Source organism: Chaetodon trifascialis, chromosome 18, assembly GCF_039877785.1.
Source record: "Chaetodon trifascialis isolate fChaTrf1 chromosome 18, fChaTrf1.hap1, whole genome shotgun sequence".
NCBI lineage: Eukaryota > Metazoa > Chordata > Actinopteri > Chaetodontiformes > Chaetodontidae > Chaetodon > Chaetodon trifascialis.
The window spans coordinates 13,746,957-13,771,480 of NC_092073.1; the positions used below are offsets into that span (position 1 = coordinate 13,746,957).

General features: G+C 43.3%; 1 protein-coding gene across 1 annotated transcript in view; it reads left to right on the forward strand.

The window, feature by feature from the left end:
* Positions 1-24,524, forward strand: part of jph1a (junctophilin 1a) — a 31,114-nt gene that overhangs the window by 2,328 nt on the left and 4,262 nt on the right. Inside the window, exons 3-4 of the mRNA XM_070986144.1 lie at positions 943-1,711; positions 18,304-18,422. Of these exons, the coding sequence (XP_070842245.1) occupies positions 943-1,711; positions 18,304-18,422 (888 nt within the window). The remainder of the gene's footprint in view (positions 1-942; positions 1,712-18,303; positions 18,423-24,524) is intronic.

Consider the following 24,524-nt stretch of genomic DNA (forward strand, 5'->3'; position numbering starts at 1 on the left):
CGTCCCAAGTGATCCTCAATATCAGTACCTTAATCAAATCTCTGTGATTGAGTTAGTTGTACTCACAGTCACAGATTTCTGAGGAAGGAGAGAAAACATTTCATTGGCTGATTTACTCCGCAGCCCTACAGCAAGGCTACTCTGTGTTCCCATATGTAATGCTGTTTCAAGGACTTAGTGCTGATAAAGAGGAAAATGCGAGGTACAAAACAGTGGCAAAAGAGAAGTTTGTGAACGTCACCACACGCACCAAAGATGAACAAACTCACTGTATGAAGGTGAGCGTGACACTGGTGCGATTCAAAAGGCTTTCACAAAACTGTGTGCTTTTCAGACACACACCTTCAAATAATAAGCTGTTATCATCAGTGTGGGTGCAAACTCTTTTTTTTTTTCTTGCGCAGGTACTTCATGGAGCACTGCAGCCTTTTTTCTGCTTATACACTATTTCAAATGATTTAGATAAAAGACTTTTGGAAGTGTGCCCGGTGAGACAAGCAGACTGTACACACAAGCAAAAACAGACACCAGCAGCACTTTCAATACACATTTGCTTATTAAAATCACTTCTGGTCGTGCTTTATGGTACCAGCCAATGCCAACTGTCTCTTCCAGGAACTTGTGGGGAAAAGAGACAATGTTCAGAGAGGGAGGGCTGGTTTAATTTGACATAATAGTGATATTAAATATGCTTTTTTTTACCATTCTGAGCATATAAAAACAGAACATACTGTTCTCTGTAGCTTTCTAACAGTTGGTTGTGGTTCCTGGGGGGTCAAAGCCCCCCAAAATAAGTCACTTTTTGGAGGAACTACTCTCAACTGCTTAATTTAAAGCAGCCATGTGACAAAACAGCTGGGAACCACTGCTTAATATGAAACATATATAATACAATAGTTCTGACTGTTATCACTCACTGACCCGTGTCTACCTGTTCCTCAGGTACCTATCAAGGCCAGTGGATGGGTGGGATGCGGCATGGCTACGGTGTGCGTCAGAGTGTTCCCTACGGCATGGCCACCGTTATCCGCTCTCCTCTCCGCACATCTCTAGCCTCCCTGCGCTCCGAGCAGAGCAACGGCACAGTACTCCAGGACCTCTCCTCCCCCACAGACACCCCGACAGGCAGCCGCGGCGGCTTCGTCCTTAACTTCCACTCAGATAGCGAGGTCGTCACCGGCAAGAAGAAGGGCCTGTTCCGCCGGGGGTCACTCTTCGGCAGCCTCCGGCAGCTGCGTAAGTCTGACTCTCGGACCTCAATCTCCAGCAAGCGCAGCTCTGCGCGCAGTGATGCCGCCATGAGCCGCATCAGCTCCAGTGATGCCAACTCTACCATATCCATCGGCGACGGCGAGCTGCCAGACGAGGACCTTCCTCTAGAGGACCATGTGGATGCCACCACGACTGAGACCTACATGGGCGAGTGGAAGAACGACAAGCGCAATGGATTTGGTGTTTCAGAGAGATCCAACGGGATGAAGTATGAGGGAGAATGGCTTAACAACAAGCGCCACGGTTATGGGTGCACGGTTTTCCCAGACGGCACCAAAGAAGAAGGAAAGTACAAAAATAACGTGCTGGTGCGTGGAATAAGGAAGCAGTTGATTCCTCTTAAGAACCCCAAAACCAAAGAGAAGGTGGACCGGGCTGTGGAGGGGGCACAGAGGGCTGCAGCCATTGCCAGGAGTAAAGTGGAAATAGCAGCTTCCAGGTACTGTGTTCATGTGTGTGCGTTCACACCTCTGTATGTGCATGTGGGTGGATGCTGTGTAAACACAAAAAAAAGTCAGGGCGAACATCCTCAGGTGTTTATTTTCAGCACTGAGGAGTCAGAGCAGTGGCCTGTTTGACAAACATCTCCCAGTCTGACTGAAGGCTCAGTCTTGTGTAAGTGGAGTCCCATGACAACAGCTCCGACCTTTATACATCATCAACAGTCAAGGCTTTTGTGTAGCCAGTGTGATCATCCCTGGAAAAGGTTCTGTTTCTATTCTCTGCCCATATCTTTCATTCCCAGGGAGAGGGGTTAGGCATCTTGTGTGTGTGTGTGTGTGTGTGTGTGTGTGTGTGTGTGTGTGTGTGTGTGTGTGAGAGAGAGAGAGAGAGAGAGAGAGAGAGAGAGAGAGAGAGAGAGAGAGAGAGAGAGAGAGAGAGAGAGAGAGGTTTGTGTGCCTGTAAGTTTATGTGCATGAGCAGTATAGCCATACCTGCGCCCGTGCCAAATGCGTCTCGTGTGCCCAATAACGATACCTGCTCCCGCTGCCAAGTATTGCTCTGATGTGGCATCTGCTCTTTAACAGGTGGATGAGATGTGACCTTTTGCTTTAAAGCCTCCCTCCTACTGGGACACAGTTCAGCGTACGCAGCATCACTTTGACATCCTCTGGTTTCATTGCATCAGGGAATTATTAGACTGAAGACAGCGAGGATGTGTACAAGCTGTGAAAAGGTCTCTATGCAATCACGCGCGTTATCAGTATTTGTCTCCCTCTCTCTATAGGTGCACATTAATTTGCATGCATGAAAAGATAATATCTAATATGTCACACACACACACTCACGCACAAACAATGGTAGTAAAAGAAATAATTAAGAGTAACATAATGAACAATAATCTTACTCAATCAATTAATCAGTTAAATTGCCCCTTTTTCCTGCTGGGCATAGCCTCACACATTTCCAGATTTCTTTTATGTTTCATAAAACTACACAGTCCTTCAAGGCTGGTGTGAGCACAGTGGTGCTTTGAGCTAAATGCTAACATCAGCTAACATGCTAACATGTTCACAGTTACAATGCTCATCATCATCTGGGAAACATGACTGTTGACATTTTAATGACAATACATCTAGTTAGAGATGTTTCTCAGGATAAGTGACAAATTTGACCTGCTTGTGGCATGACAATAAGAGTCAGTGGACCAGCAAAGTCTTTAGGGTTCATCCTCTGGGGATCATGAATGTCATGTCCTGGCAAATCATCCACTAAGTGTTGAGATATTTCAGTCTGAACCAAAGTGGTGGACCAACCAACAAACTGATGCCGTCTTTACAGTCACTCCAATAGCATGGCTTAAGAAATAATGCTTTTTTGGCTGCTGTTCAAACAAGCTAAACAATAGTAAATCATTACTCTGCTCTCTGGTAATTTACATTGAATGTCGTTATTTCAGCACAGTTAGGCTAAATAATGAATCAACACTGTGTGTTAACTGAAGAAGTAAAATACGGACACTTGATATTATAAAGCACTGGAGAGAATGAATGAGAGTAATTTGACTCAGAGCTGAACCCAGCCATTTACAGCAATACAATAATAGCAGACTCTATGAATTGCGGGCTTTATCATAACATTCAGACATTCTTTATAATACAATAATTCCTCTCCGGCAAGCAGCGAGAGAAAATGCTTCATTCTGCAGATTTCAAGGATATAAGATAAAGATTACATAAGGTGGATTTAACATGCTTGATATTAAAACTCCTGCATACTGTTTGATGTGCAGATAAGACCCATGATATCATGAGTCTGTATCTGTCAGTGAAAGCCAGTGAGGTTTACACGAACCTACTGGGAAAAGAGAAAAACGGATAATGCGTTTAATGAAATAGCCATCAGATCCTCTCTCTGGCTGTGCATTAGAGCAGCAATTTGCAGCAGGAGGAAACACACGACCTGATGCATAGCGCCAAGGCAACAACAGTAAAAGCATTCAAGCTGATGCAAAGTGTTTATGGCAGCAAACAAGGTCCCCTGTCCTGTAGTAAGTGATCAAATTACTGCCTGGTAGGTGCTGCTCCATCGGGTGCTGCCGGAGATCTCCAAACAAGCTGTTCCACCCTCCTGACTGAAATCAAGATTTTGAAATTAAGACTGTATTTGTGTTCCAAGCAGCTAGAATGGCGGACTGTGACGGGCTTGTGTGTAAGCGCGTTATGTAAGTCTCATTATACAGTGCATGGCAAAAGATGCACTCATATCGATCCAGTTCTGGTCACGTGACTCTGTGTCTTTGAATGTGGAGCGTACCCGGTGGATCCGCAGGGAATGAGGGGAGGGAGATGGAGCTGGTAGAGGAGACAGAGAGACAGAGTAAAAAAAAAAATGGATTGAAGTGAGAGAGCCTGGGGATAAATGTTGATTGGATAAGATGGGGGATGCGGCGACTTTGCTGAGCAAGAGGTTTGCGAGGAGTCTGGAGTGGACAGAAATGAAAAGAGAGCAAAAAAAGAGAGGAGACGCAGAGGGACACACCCACCCCTCCCCTCCCCTGTGAATTACTGTACAGAAGAGCTATCCCATCAGCCTCTGTGGTGGAGCTGATGACCTCATGCCCATGACCAGCCAATCAATAGAGAGCTAGTGCGATGAGGCGGAGTGGAGCGCTGTGTCTGTGACCCTCATTCACTGTTATTTTGCCACCCTTATCTCTGTAAAATGGACTTGTACACACTCTCCGCTCAGTATGCTCTTGTGTGCATGTGTGTGTGCGTGTGTGTGTGTGTGTGTGTGTGTGTGTGTGTGTGTGTGTGTGTGCGTGTGCGTGTGTGTGTGTCTGTTGTGGTTGTGTCCGCGGCCTGTGAACTGAGATAAGTGACTGTGCCATTGAAGCATTTACTGTGTCATGATGCCTCTCCCATAAAGCGTTTTTGTTACAGATCAGCAGTCCGTGTATCCTGGTGGCTCGGTGGTGTGTCAGTGTAAACGCTGTGTAATCTACTGTAACGGCCTTTGTTACGCCTAAACTTACCCATCACTCGCTGTGCCTTCTCACAAAATCAGAAGTGTGTGTGAAGAGTTAAAATAGCCTCAACAAAGCTCGATATTAGTTTAAATTTCTGCATATTTGAGCCGTGTTGATCTCCTGTCTTGTCTTATCTGACCTTCCCTCTCTCAGGTTAAGCTGGTTAAGCACACTGCCTCTACAATGCTTAGAATGATTAAAATGCCAAAACAAACATTCTGCAAGCCAGTCCGGGCATGGAGGCCAAGTGTGTGTTTCCATTTGATAGCAATGTTTGCTCTGCAGGCTCTAGTGAAAGGTTAACCAACACCTAATATGCAGGTCCTCCGGATATAGCAAAGATATTTTTAAGATGCTTATTTTCTTCTTTGCAGCAATCAGCAAAAAGTTGAGACTCATGATATTCAGCAAAGTTTGGAGTGTTTATCCTGCTCACGTGTTTACCATTGCCAGTGAGACTAGTGTTGGCCTGTTCTGTGTGTCCTTCTCTCTCTCATGTAAATTGTTTTCCATTAGATTTGCATACAGGACATTGGTCAATATTGGGTTTTGGTGCTGATCTAATCTGGATTTTTTGGAATTAGATAGTCAAAGTATATTTTTTTGCACAGCTGATTGTAGGTTGACAGGTGTGCAGGGGATGACCATAGGCTGACAACCAGAACACTAAAGAAGCTTCCTTCCTGAAGAGTCCTTTTACCAAATGAGAGTAAAACTGCTTTGAACCGATGAAGAACAAAATAGATGATTATCATTTGCATAATTATAGCGAACTGTAATCATAATCATACTTAAGAAATTACTAGAACAAGGGTAATTATGTGATTCCAAATCCTTAGAATATGTTTCCGATGCACAAATTTAATTGAATGTAATTTGTGTGCGGTAGGAAGGACGTGTTTGGGGTGCGATTTTGAGTTATTTATAAACTATCGCTGCTGATTTTCTTGAGAAATCAGGTAGAAAGTGCAGAAAATTCTGAATGACAAAAATTCACCTTCTGAGTCTGTACTCATCATAGGAAGCTAACAACTCTAATCACATTATTAGTAAAAGATAAGGCGCACATGTGCATGTGTACTGTCTCACACACACACACACACACACACACACACACACACACACACACACACACACACACACACACACACACACACACACACACACTAGCAAACACTCAGAGCCACACAGGCTATCTATATGCATTCACTTAATCTGAACTCACCTCTCTCCACACAGGAACACCTCACACACATACACTCACGCACACACGTACAAGACAGATGCATACAGTGAGAGTGCATGCGGTGCGTGCTACTCTGCTAGTGTGTCAGCAGTGAGCACTGACTAAATAAGGCAAGGCATCAGTTGGCTTATCAGCACCAGCCAGGAATATATACCCGTCCCACCACTGATATAGCAGCCCGCCATCTCACTCACACTATCATGTCTCCTAAATGTCTACACGTGTGTGTGTATGTGTGTTCACATACACGGGAGGACCAGATTTCAAGAGAATGGGAGAAACCGTGTGTTTGGATGTGAGAGATGAGATAAGGTTTGCCGTCCTTTGGCAAGAGAACAGAGAAAGTGTGTTGAGTGTGTGTGCGGTGTGTTTGTGTCCAGGGGTGTTTGTTTATCACCTGCTGTGTGATGACCTCAGCCACTCGCCACCTGCCCTTTTTGGAGAGAGTTATAGATCAGCCTGTGTTTCAACATGTGAACAAAATAATCCCAACCCACAGTACATCATGTAAGATTCCAACTCGGCTGTCCTCGACGGCGATGACTTCTTCTGTTCCAGATAGGGGCAGAGGTGCAATTGGGTTAATTTTCTTCTGTTTTCTGTGTGCGTGTGGGTTGATCTTGGTGCCGGTGCCACTCTTATGGAGTTTTTATGAAGTGGCGCCACACACCTTTCAAAGGTATGTTAAGTTTGTCCCTTTATGAAGTGACAAAATGTACAGTAGCAATGAGGCACGAAGCGTACAGTAACTGTGGGAAGGACTGCCAGCCATCTGAATCACGAGTCAGAGTAGAGCAAGCCGCATCATACAGTATATTTATCCCGCGACATGGCTCATATTTATGGCGATGTGACGGTGTGAGGTGACACAACATTTACTGCTGACAGAATCAAATGCTCTCACACTCACATGCGCACACACACATAAAATAACTGGTCACATGTGCCTCATATTATCTATATAAGTAGAATTAATGAGCGGAGTAATTGCAAGCTTGTACGTATGAAGGAGCTATAAATAATGTAGCTGATGCAATGGCACATGTAGGAAGAGTTAGTCAAGCAGTTTCCAAACGAGCCACAGTGCAATCACATGACAGCATGTAATGTAATCTCAATCTGTACTTAAACCACATTATCAACATATAAAGTCATAGTTAGCAGGACTTGAAGATGTCAGTGGGTGAAACCATGGAAGCAGTTAAGGGGAGGCATAAGGAAAGGCTGATGAAGATGTCCAGTGAGTCTGTCCACCACTTTGGTCCAGACTGAAATATCTCTCAACTACTGGTTGGATTGCCATTTCATTTAGACTCTTTCTTGTCATTGCACAGCCTAAATGTACAAAACACTTTAAAATCATTTAAAACATATCACATAAAAACACAAGCGGAGAAATACTGACTGACTGAATCACATTTCATCTCCTAATGGAGCTCAGGTCATCCCTAACTCCTCTCCATCACCCCCGGTCTGGGGTCACTGCACCCTTCCTCAGGCCCTGGTGTCATAGGTTCATTGTGGTTGTTTCCATAATCATCGTTACCTGCTGAATGAGTGATTGGCCCACCTCGCTTCACCACAGCACCGTTTGTCAGGGCATTTTTGGGTCATTCACAGGCCTTCATGTGAACCGTTCCAAACATCGCCTTGTTTGGCAATCCAGTGTTTGCCTGTCTCCATCTCCCACAGCGAAGATGAGGGGTTAGACTTTGGGTGACTAAGTGAATCCCTCATTGCAAAACCTCATGAAAACATGACTAAAGCAGCAAGTCTGATGCAGCTGCTGCTGCTGATACACTTTGATGCCACGCTGCATCTCAGTGAATAGAAATGACGTAGAAAGAAGTTGAAATACTCAATAGACTCAATTTTCTGACTTCCAGTTACACTCCACGAAAGCTTTGTTCCTGGGGGAGTGGAGGAGAATAGCCTGAGGGTGATGGCTGTGTGTGGAGCGCTGGGCTGTGTCGACAGCAGTGGTGATAGGATTGGGTTTCACCAACATGCCATTACACTGTGTGGCTGTGGCTGGCTTGTAATCTCTCTGAGAATGGCACATATTTCTGCAGCTTCTCAAGAAAGACGGGGATGACTCAGGCAGGCAGGCAGAGGGGAGAGTCACGAAGAGTCCAAGGCTGTTACAAAGAGGTTAACTCATGTAGCGGTTCACCTGCAAACATTAAAAATTTAAAAGTACGCCTTGTGCAGATGCTTTACCCGCTGCTCTGTTTCCTCTACCATCTTTCCTTGATTTGGTTTGTGATGAATTTCCTACAAAGCTGCACTCTCTCTATTATTAAACAGTGGCTGTAATGCACTTTTTCCTTCTTGTGCTGTAGCTTCTCATCTCGGTGTTAATTGTGTATGTAACAGCGGTTAATGAGAGCAGGAGTCAGTGGAGTGGGTTAAATATTGTATTAGACACACTGTGATTTGAGGTATGGAGAAATAATGAGCGCTAGTTAATAGTGTTTCTGTTCAGTAAGCACGATCTCCGAGGATTTCCCTGTGTGCATGTGTGTGTGTGCATGTGTGTCCTCCTGAGAATTTCCCATGACGCTACAAGATATCATGTAAAATGTCTTTGTGCAATTTTGTGTAACTCTACACAGATGTTCAAGAGCATAGGTACATGTTTCGATCAATGGTTCTGCAGTCTACTGGTTAGGTCTAGGTCTATAACAATTACATGAGTTGTGGGCTCTTCTGAAGGTGCTGAGTTACAGCCCAAAACTCAAAGGTTGACCAGCTCCAGAGGCTCCGTCGCTGATGGGGAATAAACCTGTTAACTCCTCAAAGTAGTGTCCAAAGCATGCACACTGTGACTGTAGCAATATCTATGAATAGATATGCAGAGAGAGGCAGAGCATGTGTTTGAGCCTATCTATCTATCTATCTATCTATCTATCTATCTATCTATCTATCTATCTATCTATCTATCTATCTATCTATCTATCTATCTATCTATCTATCTATCTATCTATCTATCTATCTATCTATCTATCTATCTATCTACAGTGAATGCCGTGCTCAGGCTGCAGGTTTTAATGTGCGTTGTGTCGTATATATTATTTTCACAATTAATCTCAATTAATTGTTTGGTTTAGTAGGTATCTGTCATCCAACATTATTTATGTCATAATCTCTAAAAACAGATATTTGCCCATGAATGCAGAATCTGTAGGCAAGGGACAAGTTTTTGATATCAGAGGCATTCTTTGTAGTCCGAGAAGGATTGACCAGTCCTGTTTGGTTGCGTGCACATAAACAGCCCATATGAGCAAAAGAGGTGGAACACTGAAATGTAATCTTGGCACCTGTCTAATGGCAATTTATCTTTTTTAGTGTTTTATTTTTAATTTAACTGCATTTGTATGCAGATATCTGTTTTTAGAGATTAGCCGAAATGTCATCTGACTCCAGCGTCGCGTCTCAAGTTGCTAATCGGACTGTGAACAATGACCATTGCACGGTGGAGGAAGTCTCGGCCCGGAATATAAACAGATATGTGGGTATGACTGTTATGACTCTCTGATGGTCCGTTTATATTTTCATATCATCCAACCCTATTTATACATCACAAGATGCACATGTAATGTCCACATCAACCCACATAAAACATCAATAATTAATTCCTGTAATTCTGCACAAATAAAGATTGATAGCAACAGCAGACTTAGCATAATTGTAGACATCTGCTCAATGGAGACAAAGGACAACAAGTCTGTTTCCTTTTGTGTTGCCTGAAGCAAATCTTAAAATCTATCTGCTGTTTTTGTACCTGCAACCACAGCCGTATGCCTTTAACCTCCGGATACTAATGTGCCCTGCTAAATCTGTTCAGCCACTCTGATTGGCTAGCTAGGCCGCTTTCACTCCAGATGTTCACGGATTGGATTATGGAATTATCACTTCTCTTGTTGAGTCACAGTATTGCTTTTGCACACAGAAATCCTTTGTGGAGCATGCAACCACACTTGTAATCACACGCATAGATGATACTGGACAGAACGTGTGGCCGTGTGCATTTCCTTTAAGATTTGTGGAAGTGAATCTGTCCAAGTGTGGACGCGGCTACGCAATGAGGATATTTCATCTATCGCTGTCACCTTGTCACAATAATTATATTATTGTAACGATGCAGAAGTGGACCCACATTTCAATAAGAGCTGAAGTAGATGTTAGTGTGACATTATTGTAGTTTATTTTTGATGCACACATCTTCCAGTTTATCCATGAAATATCCATAAAAGACAAATTCTGCAAAGATTGCATCATCATTTTTCAGCTGTGCGCAGATGTAACCTAACGCTCCTTCTGGCTTTGCTCTAAAGAGGAAATTGATGGTTGTGTGTGTGCGATTGTGTGCATGTGTGCAGACAGTGGGGTGAATGGTGACAGGAGATTGGAGGAGAGAGAGAGCACAGACCATAATTAAAACTATTCCTTAAGCTCAAGTGGTTGCCAGGCAATGTGACCTTTACTCACACAGGTTCAGCTTCGGATGTTGAGCTTCGTAGTTAAATGAGACACACCATGCTGTTTGTGTGTGTCTGTGTGTGCGTGTTTCTCTGTACCTGTGTTTCTTTGTACATTTATTTTTGGCAAATCACACTTAAATCTCTAACATTTGAAAAGACTTTTTTCATCTATGTGTGTCCCTGATAGTTTGTGCGTATGCATGCGTCATATATGTAAGATTGTGTCCATACAGTAGGCTGTAGTGGGGGTTTGTGCATTTGCAGATTCATTAATACAGGCCAGATGCCTGGTTGGGCAGCTTGCTCAAGTGTCTCTGGTGGTTGCCATGGTTACTGCCTCACCGCCGTCACCATCGTGTCAGCCATTTGTTGATTTTCTTTATGAAGTAGTAAAGTGAAGAGGCGTTGTTCGTGTTTATTCATCTGTTAAGGCTTGTTCTACGTGTCTGCTTCCAGTTGGAGATTTTCAAAAGATTTATGGACTGGTATCATAGAGACAACGCTGCGAAGTCACCTCACTGTGTCCTTTATTCACACAGACTCCCTGATTCCCAGTAGGCCTCATTATGGCACATCTCGCTAATGGTTCTTTTCAACTTCTCATGCAGATTTGATGTGTGTGTGTGTGAGTCATTTGCATGAGAGGTAGCTCATTTTCACGCTTTTGCATGTTTGTGTGTTTGCATGTGTTTGTGTTGCAGGTAATGTTTGCATGACCGTACGGCAATGTGTGATGCAGTACAAACCAGGGTTAAGATGCTGAGTTTCACAACTCTTTAACTCCCTGTATAACAGCTTGGGACCATGAAAACTCAATTTCATTTTAGTGCTGAGACAACCAGTCAGTGTGACAGAAAATTAATTTAAACAATATTGCTAATCAATTTATGGTTTAAGTCAAAAATGCCCAAATATTCCTCTCTGTGTGATCTCTGTGGATCAGTCATCTGGCCAATATCTGATCCAATTGAGACTCCTAAACTTTTATAGAATACACAATTATGTGATAAATCTGAGAAATTACCAATAATGAAAATAATAGCTGCAACCACACTTTTATTTTACTTATCATTAGATTTCCTCACCTTAGATTTGGAGCTAATTCACAAAGCTTTTGTCCTTTTAGCAGAGTTATGTGCGCTGTAGTGAACTTTACTCAGTGATCGGAATCGGCAGCAATTAATTAATTGCCAATTTCTTATATGGGTTACATGTCAGTTAAATCCACTGTATATAATAAAGATTTAGGGGCACACACGGTGACAATGTGCTTTAAGCGTCGTTCAGGGGTCCATTCATGTCTTCTATGTGTTTCTTTTTGGTGATTTTAAATTTAGTTTTGTTTCAAGAAATCTTAAAAGAGGCTATATTTTGGGTCATGTGGGCTTGATTGACAGGTGTCTCAGCTTAAATGGTAGCTGCTTCCTCATCCCCCTCTGGCTTCAAAACGTCAGAGATACTATGCCCCCATTTTTCTGCAGTGCATGGTTTAGTCTCCCTCCCCCTTTGTGTCATTAGCTGTATCAGCTGTGGCCATGTTTCACTAGCAGTGTTGACACAAAGAGCACAGAGCTGAGGTCTGAAGCCCTGCCATTGCCCTTCACCAAAACCAGAGGGATCATCTCAGCAAGGGATTCTGTGTCACTCCCTCAACAGACTCATATCAGCACTCAGAGGAAAAGGTATCAGACCTTTAAACATAGCAGAGATCTAAACATGTACCACACAAACATGTGCACCTACACTTGTACTGTATTTATTAGAATATAGTTTTTCACATGAACAGATGCACCCATACACATTCACACACTGATGTCCTCATGCACAAACACATACCTGTAACCATGTGTTTTTGGATTAAGGCCAGGTGTAGTCTCAGTGCAGAGATCCTGAGTAGAGTGGGAGATTAGGTCTGTTTGTAATCCACAGCCAAAAATGTCAGTAGAGTCTGGGGATTTTTTTTTTTTTTTTTTTTGGTTTAATCAAAAGCTGATTCTACTCATTCTTCTTCCCAGAAATGAAGTCTGTTTGAGAGCTGATTTTCAATCTGTCTCAACCGGCCAGTTCAGCCTTTGTGGCATGAGTAAACATGATAAATGCATTATTTGGGGGTAAATAAAAATGATTTCTGTATCTTTAAGTCATGAAGATACAGATAAAAAAATACTTGAAAGCATATTTTAGGTTAGTTTTCATTAATTTGAGAAGAATTTGAAAATAGTTTTCTTGGCAAGAGAGGAGGAGACTGATTTTACTCTCATGCCTTTACGCTAAATATGAAGCCAGACTGTTAGCTTAGCCTACACATTGTTAGCTTATCTTAAACAAGCTGTAAGCAGGGGGAAACTGCTAGCCTGGCTCCGTCCAAAGTTAGCAAGTTCCAGAACGTAACTCCCCATAAAACCACAACTTGTCGTTATTAAATTGGGTGTTTTGCAACGATAATACAGAGCCATCTGTTTATTTCAGCTTCCAGGCTTTACTCTAAGCTGAGCTAAACGCGTACTGGCTGTAGCTTCATATTCAGTATACAAGCATGAGAATGGTACCAATCTTCTCCTCTAACTCTCAGCAAGAAGACAAATGGAATTATTTTCCCAAATGGCATCCATTCCTTAAAGCTATGCCGCACGGTGCCGTGCATTGTGTTTTTCTTCAGGGATTCTCCAGAAGTAGTGATCAGCGTGTCTCAGTCCTTTCTGTTGTATCCTTTTCTTCTACATTGTGACAGATCTATTCATTACTTGATGCAGATTTTTCCCCGCTCATTGTCCTGCTACCCGCTTTCACCTTTTTACTTCATACTTTTGATATGACCATGTCATTTATTCAAGTGCCTGTGCCCAGCATTATGTTCTTGTGCTGCTACAGAGCTCTATGTGTTCACGTCTGCATTTTATGCCATGTTATGTCAAACAAACCCTGCATTAGGTGAAATGCAAAGGAAAATGTTCAGATTCCTGTTGTAGGACTGGGTAAAATTCAATAAGCGGAATTGATCTAAGATGCTGCTTTTCTATTTTGAGCATGCATATCTACTTTTACTGAAAAGAGTAACAGGGTGGGAAGGAGAAAGAAGGGGAATGAGCCCAGAGCCTCTGCCTGCCAAACCATCAGGATGTCCTGAGATCTAAAATGCTTGAAGTACAGTTCATGCCCAGATATTCTCATTATACAGCACTATAGCTCTCTCTTCAGGATAAAGTTAGCTTATCTCATAATAACAGCCACTCTGTCGCCCATTTAAAGCCTCATTTGCTGTAGCCATTGTCACCCCGTCGCTGCAGCCCCTGGTAATGTGAGCCCAGACCTCAGCCCAGGAATAATTCCTGAATAATTTCAGAGTCGGTTTTAGCTAACCACTAATGGTGTTAGTCATGCTTGAGTAATCCTGAATTAGCACTAGCCGGGAATTCAATAGCAGGCCTGTACGGATACAAGCGATATGTGCAGGGCAAGCTAAGTGCTAATTTGTGCAGACTTTCTGTGATGTTCTGTGCTCCGCCTTTAGACCTGGGGACTGTTTGGGCAAGATATTGGCCAGTAATTTCTGTTGATGTATAATATCCTTTCATGAGGAGATTTGTGTACTCAGAACAGGAGTATCACTGCCCAAATGAGACATGGTCTTGAAATACGAATCTTGCTGTATAGCAGTAGTTTTCTCTCTGTCATGGCCAATGAAGCAGAGTTTAAAGGAAGATTGTCGTGTCCTGATGTTTTCCACAGACAAGGTCAAGACTTCATCTTCTATCCTATTATACCTTGTACCAGTCAGCATTCCAGTTACCAAGCATGGACTGACGGAGAGGGGGGAAACAGTCAGAGTGATGGAGAGAGGGATGATGAAGAAGAGAAAGGGGAGGGTGGTATATTGGAAGAACCAAAGGGGGGTGGAGGGGGCCAAAGAGAGGAAGTGGGTGCAGAACTGTGTCAACATATGTGAGTGAGATTCTCAAATAGGCCATAGCCTGGGGAGTGATGGACTGAAGCTTCACTCAGGGGAACGTGCACACACGACACACAATCACACACACATAAAGGGCACATAATACAGATACACACATTCTGCGGGAGGTGGAGGTATGACCAAACTTGAAGGAGGACACTGTTTGCCGCATGGGAGCTTGGGTTTGAAATTTAACCCCTCAGTAAAATTAGGCTGAGATGCATATCTCAGCAGTTTTAAATACCCAGGGCAGTCTCTCTCATTCTCTGTGTGTCTCTCTCTCCAGTTCTGTCTTTCTCTCCTTTCCATTTCCATACATTTTTTTTCTTGGTGGGCACTTTTCTCACCCTCATCTTCTATCTCAAACATACACGCACACACAGAGACACACATTCCACAGGGGGAGCGAGCAACCGCCGCACTGCTTGCCAAACTGACTCAACACTTTTCACACAATTCATTTGTCACAGTAATGAAGCAACTGTGGATCTCAACCAGGCCTTCATCAATATCATCTCTCAAACGGAGCTTCAGTTCAAAAGAAATGACTTCAAAGTCTTTGCTTCTTTCTACACTATGTCCAAATTTCTACAAACTGTCGTGTGTGTATGAGTTTGTTTGTGTGATATTTGCATTTGTGCCAGCAGGTGCATTTATGGATTCAAATACCTTGATTTGCTTGGACCCATCCCCAGCACTCAACCAGACAGGAGCGCCTGCAGTGCCCCAAACTAGACATGAACAGGTGTTGCTTTATATTCAGAGGCAGCTCGGCCTCAAGTAGGGAGGTTGCAGACTGTCTGACAAGTTATAGAACTTAAAACTTTTGCAAAGGTCAGTCGTGAGCTTGCATATTGTTATTTACTCAGACCTTTTTGCCTTGAATCTATGATCAACAAGAAAATGCGTTATGTAATTTCTGCGAAAGGTGTTTGTCTTCTGGGGCCAATCACATTGAAATGCACGGTATGTAATTTCTGCTCCTGGGGGTCCCTCAATCAAAAAGATGAAGTTGGATGACGCAGTGAAGTAGCAGGGGATCATGGGAATTATTCAACAAACACCACTGATGATGAAAATTATTCCGACGTGACTCAGGTGATGTTTTAAAGTTTTATTCAAGTCACATTTATTCACATTTACCGACTTCCCTCCTCACTCTGGAGTATCATCTTCTGTCGCCACTGACAAGCGACCAGATGAAATGCACCATTACCTTGAATGCAATTACAGATTTCTACCTGCAACTGTTTTGATTCACTCTCACAGCTCTCATCAGTCACCTCTCGATGCAGCTATTAATGAAAACGCTCTAATAAGCCCACTAAAACTACTTGGCCGGCATAAATGCCAGACAGACATAGATAATGACTAGCTGGTGAACACTACAGTTTTTAGCAGCTTAATTGCAATATCAACTTGTTGAAGAGATAATCTGTCAGTGTTGTGTTTCCAGCTTGTTGCACTGCCCCCAAGTGGACAAAAAAGATGAATAAGCAGGTTTCACAGTCCCTGCATCGTTTAAGGTGTTGGTATCACTCCCTAGCTTGATTGAAAGCATCTATAACATTAAATGCACTGATGTCGGGAAGAAAACCAAGCAACCCTTTCGTCTCTGTGCTCCACACGCCCATGTTTTCTCGCCTTTCATTTCACTCTCCTCCGGTCCCACTGCTCTATCACACTCCCATCATTCTCTGCCTGTCACCTCCCGCCACCAGACATCCTGTCTGTGAACAGTCTGCGCCGCTTCCTGTGTCTGCTTGTGACTTAATGCCAACTCTACCTAAAGGGAACTGTTAAGATCCTTCGGATATGTCAGCGGCATGCTGTATACATTGGCGACGCATTCATGCCTCCTTTCACTAGGCTGCACATTTCACACATTTCAGAAATAGAAGCATGTATGTCCTTGTGGCAGCATGTGTGGCAAGTGGATGTGTACAGTATGCACGTCAGTGGTGTGTAACTTGAATGCTTTAATGTGAGTTTTTAACAGTTAAGTGCTCTTAAATATGACCCTGAAGCTATACCGTACCTGCTTTAGTCACACCAGTGACATTCCTGCATGTCTCTAATGACTCATGGCAAGAAGCAAAGTGTGTGTAATACTGTTTGTGACTTCTAAAAATGTCTGAAATCAGAATTTCTATCTGCAGCTGGTCAGTGGTTTCCAGATGCTGTCCTGCCTGTAAACACAGACTGAGTGTGTCCTCTGTCTGTGGGCGACGCAGGGACTTATTTTTGGAGAGGAAACAGTCCATCTCCCCCACTAGCATATGGCTCCTCATGCATTTTAATATCTCACTGTCCCAGCCCGTCAAAAACAGGACAGCCTAGAGTCCAAGGACAGACAAGTAGTCTGAAATAGAGACATCTGTCCGTTGGGGTCAGTCTTGACAGAAAGACAGAGGGAGGGAGGGGATGAGGGGATGCAGCGTCAATAGGCAGATGAAGAGGGATCGAAAAAAGCAGGAGCATTGATTGAAAGAGAGAGGGGGTGGTGAAAGAAAGAGGGAGAGGAAGATGGATGAGTGGGGTTAAGCAGGGCACAGGACACAGCTGTCAATACTTACAGTGATGCTTGGACAGCCCATCTGGATCCTTGCATTCCATGTTGCACTGTCATGTATTGTGTCAGGGCTCCACTCACTATCAGTTCGTACAGTAAGTGACTCATCCGCTGATTTCTACTGATGCATTTCACATTGTTGCATAATGAGGTCTTTTTTGAGGGGAGTCTGGTGGTGGCGGTGGGGCACATCCTCCCTCGCCTTGCTCTCAACATTTGTGTGTTTGCATGTGCACAGGCTTGTGTACGTGTACAGTATCTTTCGGTGGAGTTTTCAAGGGATTTGTTAAGCAGGTCACCCCCCGGCCTCTGTCTGTCTAACCGTGGTACACTCCCATAATACCTCTCAGTGCTAATACTAAGCTCACATTGATCCCAAAACGTATTACTCTTCTGCCTTTTGGTTTTTGAGCGTAGTGTAGTAGATGTGAGTGCACAGATGTTTATAGAGTAGGATTGAAAAGACCCTTCAAAGTGAGTACCTTTGGGTTCCCACAGGCCTTGACCATTTGAATTTTATTCAAATTTTTCTTGTATTTTTTTTTTTTACTTTACTTTATCAGTCATCTAAAAGGATATTTATTCTTTTTTTTTGGCATGGGATTCAAACCTAAGCCTTCTCTACACCACCTGCTGCTTAGATATGATATGATATAATATGATATGATATGATATGATATGATATGATATGATATGATATGATATGATATGATATGATATGATATGATATGATCATGCGTGTGTTTACGTGTGTGTGTGTGTGTGTGTGAGAGAGAGAGAGAGAGAGAGAGAGAGAGAGAGAGAGAGAGAGAGAGAGAGAGTGTGTGTGTGCCTTTTGGGCACTGCTCCCGTGCGGTCCAGCAGCAGTGCAGTGCTCCAGACTGGATTAAGGTCCTGCTTGGTTGTGGCTGCGCTCCATTTGGAAAATCAGGATTTGGATTTGAGATAGAAGCACAAGGGGAGGTGTTATGTCATCCTGAAGAGGGACAGGCTGAGTGATACAGCTCAAAGATGAGGGAAAAAAAGAGGGCGGGGTAAAGGGTCAGAGAGGAGCAAGAAAGAGAAAAAGATGGTAGAGGGAAGCAGATTTGTCAGATGTGATGTTGAAAGTGTCATGGATGACATGGCAGCATGCAGGCACACTCACAGACCAATCAGTTTTTAATGGAAAAGCATCAAATATGTGTTTGTGCATGTTTCTGTGTAGTCATCTGCCACACATCCCTCAACCATGGTGGTTTTCACCCTCTTTATTTCTTTACATCTGAGTTTCCATCTAACTCTACCGTTGTCTCTGTGTTTTTCCAGAACGGCTCATGCCAGGACAAAAAGCGAGGCTGCAGAGCAGGCCGCCCTCTCCGCTGTGCACGACTCTGAAATTGCCAGGGCGGTTGCCAGGGAGCTCTCCCCCAACTTCTACCAACCAGGTAACCTTTAACAACAAGCCTTCATACGAAACACATGTCTGATATTTTAAAGTGTGGTCCTAGTGGCAAAGCATTGACATCACACAGCCTCAGCAGTGTCCTTGCTGTTTTTAGATGCTTTCCCACCATCTGAATAAGGAACACTTGGGCTGCAGGTGCACTGAGGGGTCAGGGAGGTCACATGTGCTCAGTGCAGTTAATGAAACACAATACTTTGACTATTTCAAGTAGCTGCATTTGCATAATTCTTAGCTATGTTTGTAATTAAGGTATTAGACAAGGTTTTGGGACATGATTGACCCAGAGATGAGAGATTGATGATGATGAGAGATTTCAGTCCTTGCTAAGAATGTTGCAGGGGCTTGGGGTGGGGGGGGGGGGGGGGGGGGTCTTTATGCATGAGTGGTCCACCCCCAACAGTGGCACATTTGCCCAGCCATGCTATTCTAATATCCCCCCTCATCTCCACCGTCCTTTTTTTTTTAAATTTTTTTTAGCTACACAATCCTCGAGCATCCAGACCATATTTTTAGGAATTGGGTAACTGGTAAGAGGTTGGTTACTTTGTATGAATAATGATGTTTGCACAGTTTTAGAGTTGTTTACACAGGCTGTGTCTGAGTCAGTAATGAGCTTGTTTTGGGTGCGCAGGGTTTGGTGTTCCAGGACTGTAATCGAAGACTAGTGGTATTGAGGATGGCTTCTAATACCACAATAGAGGACTGTGTTCATGCTCAGACAAAGCAGAGCCAGCTTGAAGCAGGGTACTGTATTCTGGATGGAAGCCTTGTCCTTGCTCTCAAAGGCCTGTTGTAGCTGCTCGGAAATACTTGCTAAATTTTGCAGCCATAAACTCTGCCAAAAAAAAGTGAGAAAAACAAAATGTTTTCTGTTCTTTTAGTGGTGTTTTTTTTTTTTTTTTTTAAAGAAAGATCATATCAAACTTGTACTTCAGTAGATTGCAGAAAGGTCTCACAGGTGTATGAGTCGTGGTCAAGAAAAATCTATGGCTCCTCATGCCAAGCAGTTCTCATCTTTCCTCTGCCTGGAGGTTTAACAGGCACACTGCCATACTATACAGCAGCTCGTGGCGTAGGGTGTCAACTCAACTCTGTTTAGTTCATTTACAAGGTAAGCTGAGGTTTACAGGGCAATGCCAGACATATAATACTACATAAATAGTGAGGGGTACAAATCCTTTTTTGTAAAAGAGCTTGTGATGCATGTGGGTTCAGGGGTGGAACAGAAGGGCACAAAGAGGGCAAGATCAGAAAAGGGTGAATCAGTGAGTTTTTAATGGAGCATTAGCTTGTTTTTCAATGCATTTTGAAAAATGTGGGAGCAGATTTAGACAAATTTACACCTTGGTTTGAGTTTAACATGAACCAGATAAGCCAGTAGTTTTTGTAAGAATTTCAACTCTTACATTGAATTCATTTGAAGTTATTTTGTAGGAATCATCTGGATGGATAGGTTCTATTAATATTAAATATTCAGAAGTGCTATGTCATACCTTTTTTGTTTATTTTTATTTCATGTGTAAGATCTATGCTAGCCTCACCTCTTCCACTGTGTGTAATATATTTAGGCCTATGAGCTAGCCGACCTTGGGCACTTGCCAAAAGCCGCCACAAAATAGTGGGTGACAAATAGATTGACAATGGGACTCATTCAAGCATGTCCCAGCACTAAGCCACAGAAATGGCCCGGGCCAGAGACATCCTGCGGCTTGTTTGTGTTGTGGAAAACGGTGGTCATGCTTGGCAGGCCGAGTGATCTCCGGGTTCGCAAGTCTGTGCAGAGAGTGTCCTTGCCTTATAAGTCAGATCATGAATGAGAAAGTGACCGATGTCATAATAATGTGCAGCGCAGGGCGACATCTGAGCCGCAGTGTTTAAACGCTCAGTTGCGTAAGCGTGTCTGGTAAGCCCAGCCGAAAGGCTGGACAGGCACCTGCAAATAGCCAAACCCCATTTCCCATAGATTCAATTTGTTCCTAGTTAGTGAAAGTCTCGGTCTTGTCGAAGTCTGGAGAATCATGAATGGCTTACTTTTACGTTTGTTGCTGGTTCGCAGTTTGTCCTTGGGCAGGTTATGTCATGTTTGAGTGTAAACAGTTTCCCCTATTTGCAGGTTCCTGGCAAAATGACCACCTCTGTTGTCAGCCTGAAAGAAAAACTGTGTAGTTTAAAGAAATATACAAAGTGGGTGCAGAATCCAGATCACCTTGTCCATCCTAATGTGTCAGTGGGACAAAGCCGCTCAGTCCAAGTACCTATAGCATTAGAAGGAACTTGTGTGCCTTTCCCAAACTAATCTGCTTTGCTTCCTCAATGTCTACCTCCACAGTGGAAATATTCTCACTTGCCCTCATGCCTCAGCTTCTAATAAGTCCTCTAGGGTAACAACCAGGGGTCTAAACCCCTGGTTGTTTGTAATTGGCATTTCAGACTCATAGCAGATTATCACCCAGATTGGGAGTATGTACTTCAAAAGGGAGGAGAGGGTCACAGGGAACAGGACCCTGACCTTTATGATTGGTTCACATACAGCACCCTGGAGGGGGAGCAGCGAGGGTTAGCTAGGCGTGGCCTGTGTCGTGACGTTAATTGGGCTATATTTGGTGCTCACAGGGGTCTAATGGAGACATAGCTGAAATCCTTATGCACTGAGAGGAGCTCGGCCCTGTGCTCGCCCCTCTCAAGGGCTGACGCAGAGCAGCTGTCCCTTCCTTCAGCCGGGTCACCAGGGGGGAGGGGGGTTGGAGGCTGGGGGGCCCAGCAGGGTTCTCCGCCCTGTCTGACCCAGTCGAGGCACACTTGGACCAGGTGGAACCATAAAAGCCTGGACCTGTCAGGGCTGAAAACCAGACATGAGCAGGTGTTGCTTTATATTCACGGCAGCAGGTGTCGTTGAGTATGTTTCAAGATAGTAGTTCAGCTGAAGTTTAAAGTCATGCAGCAACTTCTTACAACTTTCAAGGATACAGCAAATAAAGTATTTTAAGGTGCCATTGATCTTAGCCCTTTCCAAAAGTATGTCTCATTTGTGGAATGGTCTTACTGCATGAAAAGAGGGAAGTCTGGGAAAATGTGGGACTTTTAAAAGTGGATTCAACATTTTGGATTGTTTGTGGAAATAAGTGGATCAGAGTTTTATGAGGAAGAGTTCCAAGACACATGACAAACATTAGTTTTAAAATGATGCCATATGCGGATGTAGACTTCAGATGCATAAAATGTTAACTTCATCTCCGGAAAAAGCCTGTGTTTGCCGCCGTTTCCTCGTCTGGATCTGACTCATTTCATGCAGTGTCGTTCTCCATCAGTCACATGTCAGTTCATGTGAACATGAGGCCCTCCATGTTCTTCTTTGCATGTGGCCACTTACAAACAAAGCACCGGAAGACAGTAATTATACTCAACCAGTAGCCACAGACAATGGGATGTACTTTATTTGAATGAATTTGTATGAGTACAAATGTAAGTGTGTGTGTGTTTGTGTAACAGTAGTGGAAGTAATCTGGCCAAACAATGACAGCTCCCCCTGCCCATCTGCCAGTGTGAGTAGGAGGAAGAAAGAGAAAATCTAAACCGCTACATGTCATGGTCACGAATGGTGAATATAACAGTGCAGAGAACATACTGAGATCACAACCCACAAAACAGACTAATACATACGCTAAAAAATATCCAAATACATCATAAACAAAGAACACAGGAAAATGCAAATGTCTTTCACTTCCACCTGGAAGACGTGATTTTATTTGACATACAGACACAATGGAACACAATGCAACCAAGACCTGCTGTCATTAATATAACAACAATAGATTTATTGTCATGAAAAACAAGATTGGAAGGGTGAACTCCTGTCAGGCCAAAGTTGCTGAATGACTAGATAGCAAGCCTCCTCTTCTGTTGAACTTGTTCATGATGCACAATGGCAACAGATGCGATAACAGCACATACTGTACTCCTTCCTCTTATATATACACGTCCAAGCATGCACACACATACTGAAGCCCCCTCCTTGCTACTGCTGTTCATCTCATATTAAGGTCAGCAGGGGTTAGGCTGGGTCTTAAACAGCCGATCCGTTGTGTTTTGTGTGAGTATATGACCGTGTGTGTGCGTGTGTGGGTGTGTGTCAGCGCGTGTGTTTTGCTAAGAGAGCACTGGAGCAGAAAATGTGCAGTGGATTAACATGAACAGAACTGGCAACTGCAGCTTAAACAAAAGCTTGTATTCTAATAACCTCAAAGAGACAATGATGAGGTTGGAAGAAAAAGACGCAGCACATATCAGAGTTGAGCTTTCTGACATGCACAAATCTTAAATTTGGGAGGGCGGGGATTCTCTGAATGCTGTAATTCATATATTTATTTGTGCTTATTTGGGTTTGTGTCCAGTATTTTTGTCTTGGTCATGACTAAAACCACGGCCCACTTTAATGACCCTCTTTGGAGGGCTGCAGACTCAGCCCAGCTGATCAATGTTCAGATGAAAGAAACACCACAGGTATTTGGGTAATTGAGTCCCAGTACATGTTCCAGCTGACCTGGCAGGATTCCTTGGTAAATAAATCTTCACTCATCATCACAACAAGATCTACACATGCTAAAATACCTTCCATGAGTAATGAGATTCATCAAAGTGAAGTATCTATATCTATTCTTTAGCAGCTTTTTAGAGCTGAACCAAAAAAAACATGCCGATGTTCAGCATATTTTGGCATATAGTATGACTTCGGAAGTGTCCTGGCGTCTGTGTGTATGAGGCTGGGGGTCATTTTAGTGCTGAGAACCATTCAGAAAATGTCTGGAACCCCTCGCAGGCATCTGTCCCCAAACAGAGTGAAACTACTCAGGCCCGCCCTCAAAGCCTTAACTCTTATTGAGTTATGGTGTGAAATTAAGCTTGGCAGATATATTAAGCCCCGCAGATGTTCAAATGTTCCCCCGTCTCTTTGTAGTGGGTCTTATTGGTTGTGGCTGTTATGAAACAAATTGAGAATGCCATGTGGCCGAAAAATACTTTGGGCTTATGAGTTCTGAGGCCCCAAAGATTCTGCCATAAGGTGGTTTACGCTGAGATGAGAATTGTTCCTCGAGGTGATAAGCGTGAAATCTCAATCAATACAAATTCTTTTATTGAATTACAGTGTGTAAACGTAATAGGTGGCATGCATATAAGGGGCGTCTCGTAAATCCTTTTGATTGATCTCTGAGATTAACCCATTGTCCAAACCAATAACCCATTCAATGCTGAACGCACCAGCAAGAACCCAATAGAATCACATCGCCTTACGCTCACTATGTCGTGTGTGCTGAGAGTGAGCAGTTTAAGGGTGAAAGCTTCACAATCTTTCCATCTACATGAACATAGAAAATCAATTTTTCATGTCATTTCTAGATTTCCTTCTCTCGATTTCAAATTGGCTATATGAGATGCGGAGGATCCTCCTCTGCTCATGCCATCTGATGTACTTCAAACAAAGCAGCATTGTCCCTGTGTTAGTCACTGTGACACCGTCTAATTTAGGCGAGGTGAAAAAAAAAACAGGCAAACAAAGAGCCTGATGTCTCTAATAAATATTAATTCTGTACAGAACAAGGGGACGGATAAAGTGTCATTTTTCTCACATGCAAAGAGGTATTTACATTCAAATTCAGGCCCTGTTGTTCACACATAAGAGGAGGTAATGTCCATAATGGAAATTCAAAAGATATAGAATTGAAAGAGGAGTGCAGATTTAGTCCAGAAGCAGGAGTACAACAATCATCTCTGTTCAATAACCGAGGCCCAGTCCATGAACGCCTGATGGAGAGAGAAAGGAAGTAGCCAACAGAGTTCCCCCAGAGTAAAAAAGAGACATCATTGCACCTTAAGGTTTGACTCTTTATCTGTACAGCCGACTTGGTTGGGTGGTGAGAATTGATGTGACAAGGGCCTTTCCAGGAAAACAGCATACTGACCAAAGAGAATGACTGATGATAAAGATGGGCCTGCAGAGGAGGCTTCCTTTGTGAAATGGTGTTTGTGACCCTGCATTCATCAGTCTATTTTTCCCCGTCTGCCTCAGTCTTTGCAGATTGCATGT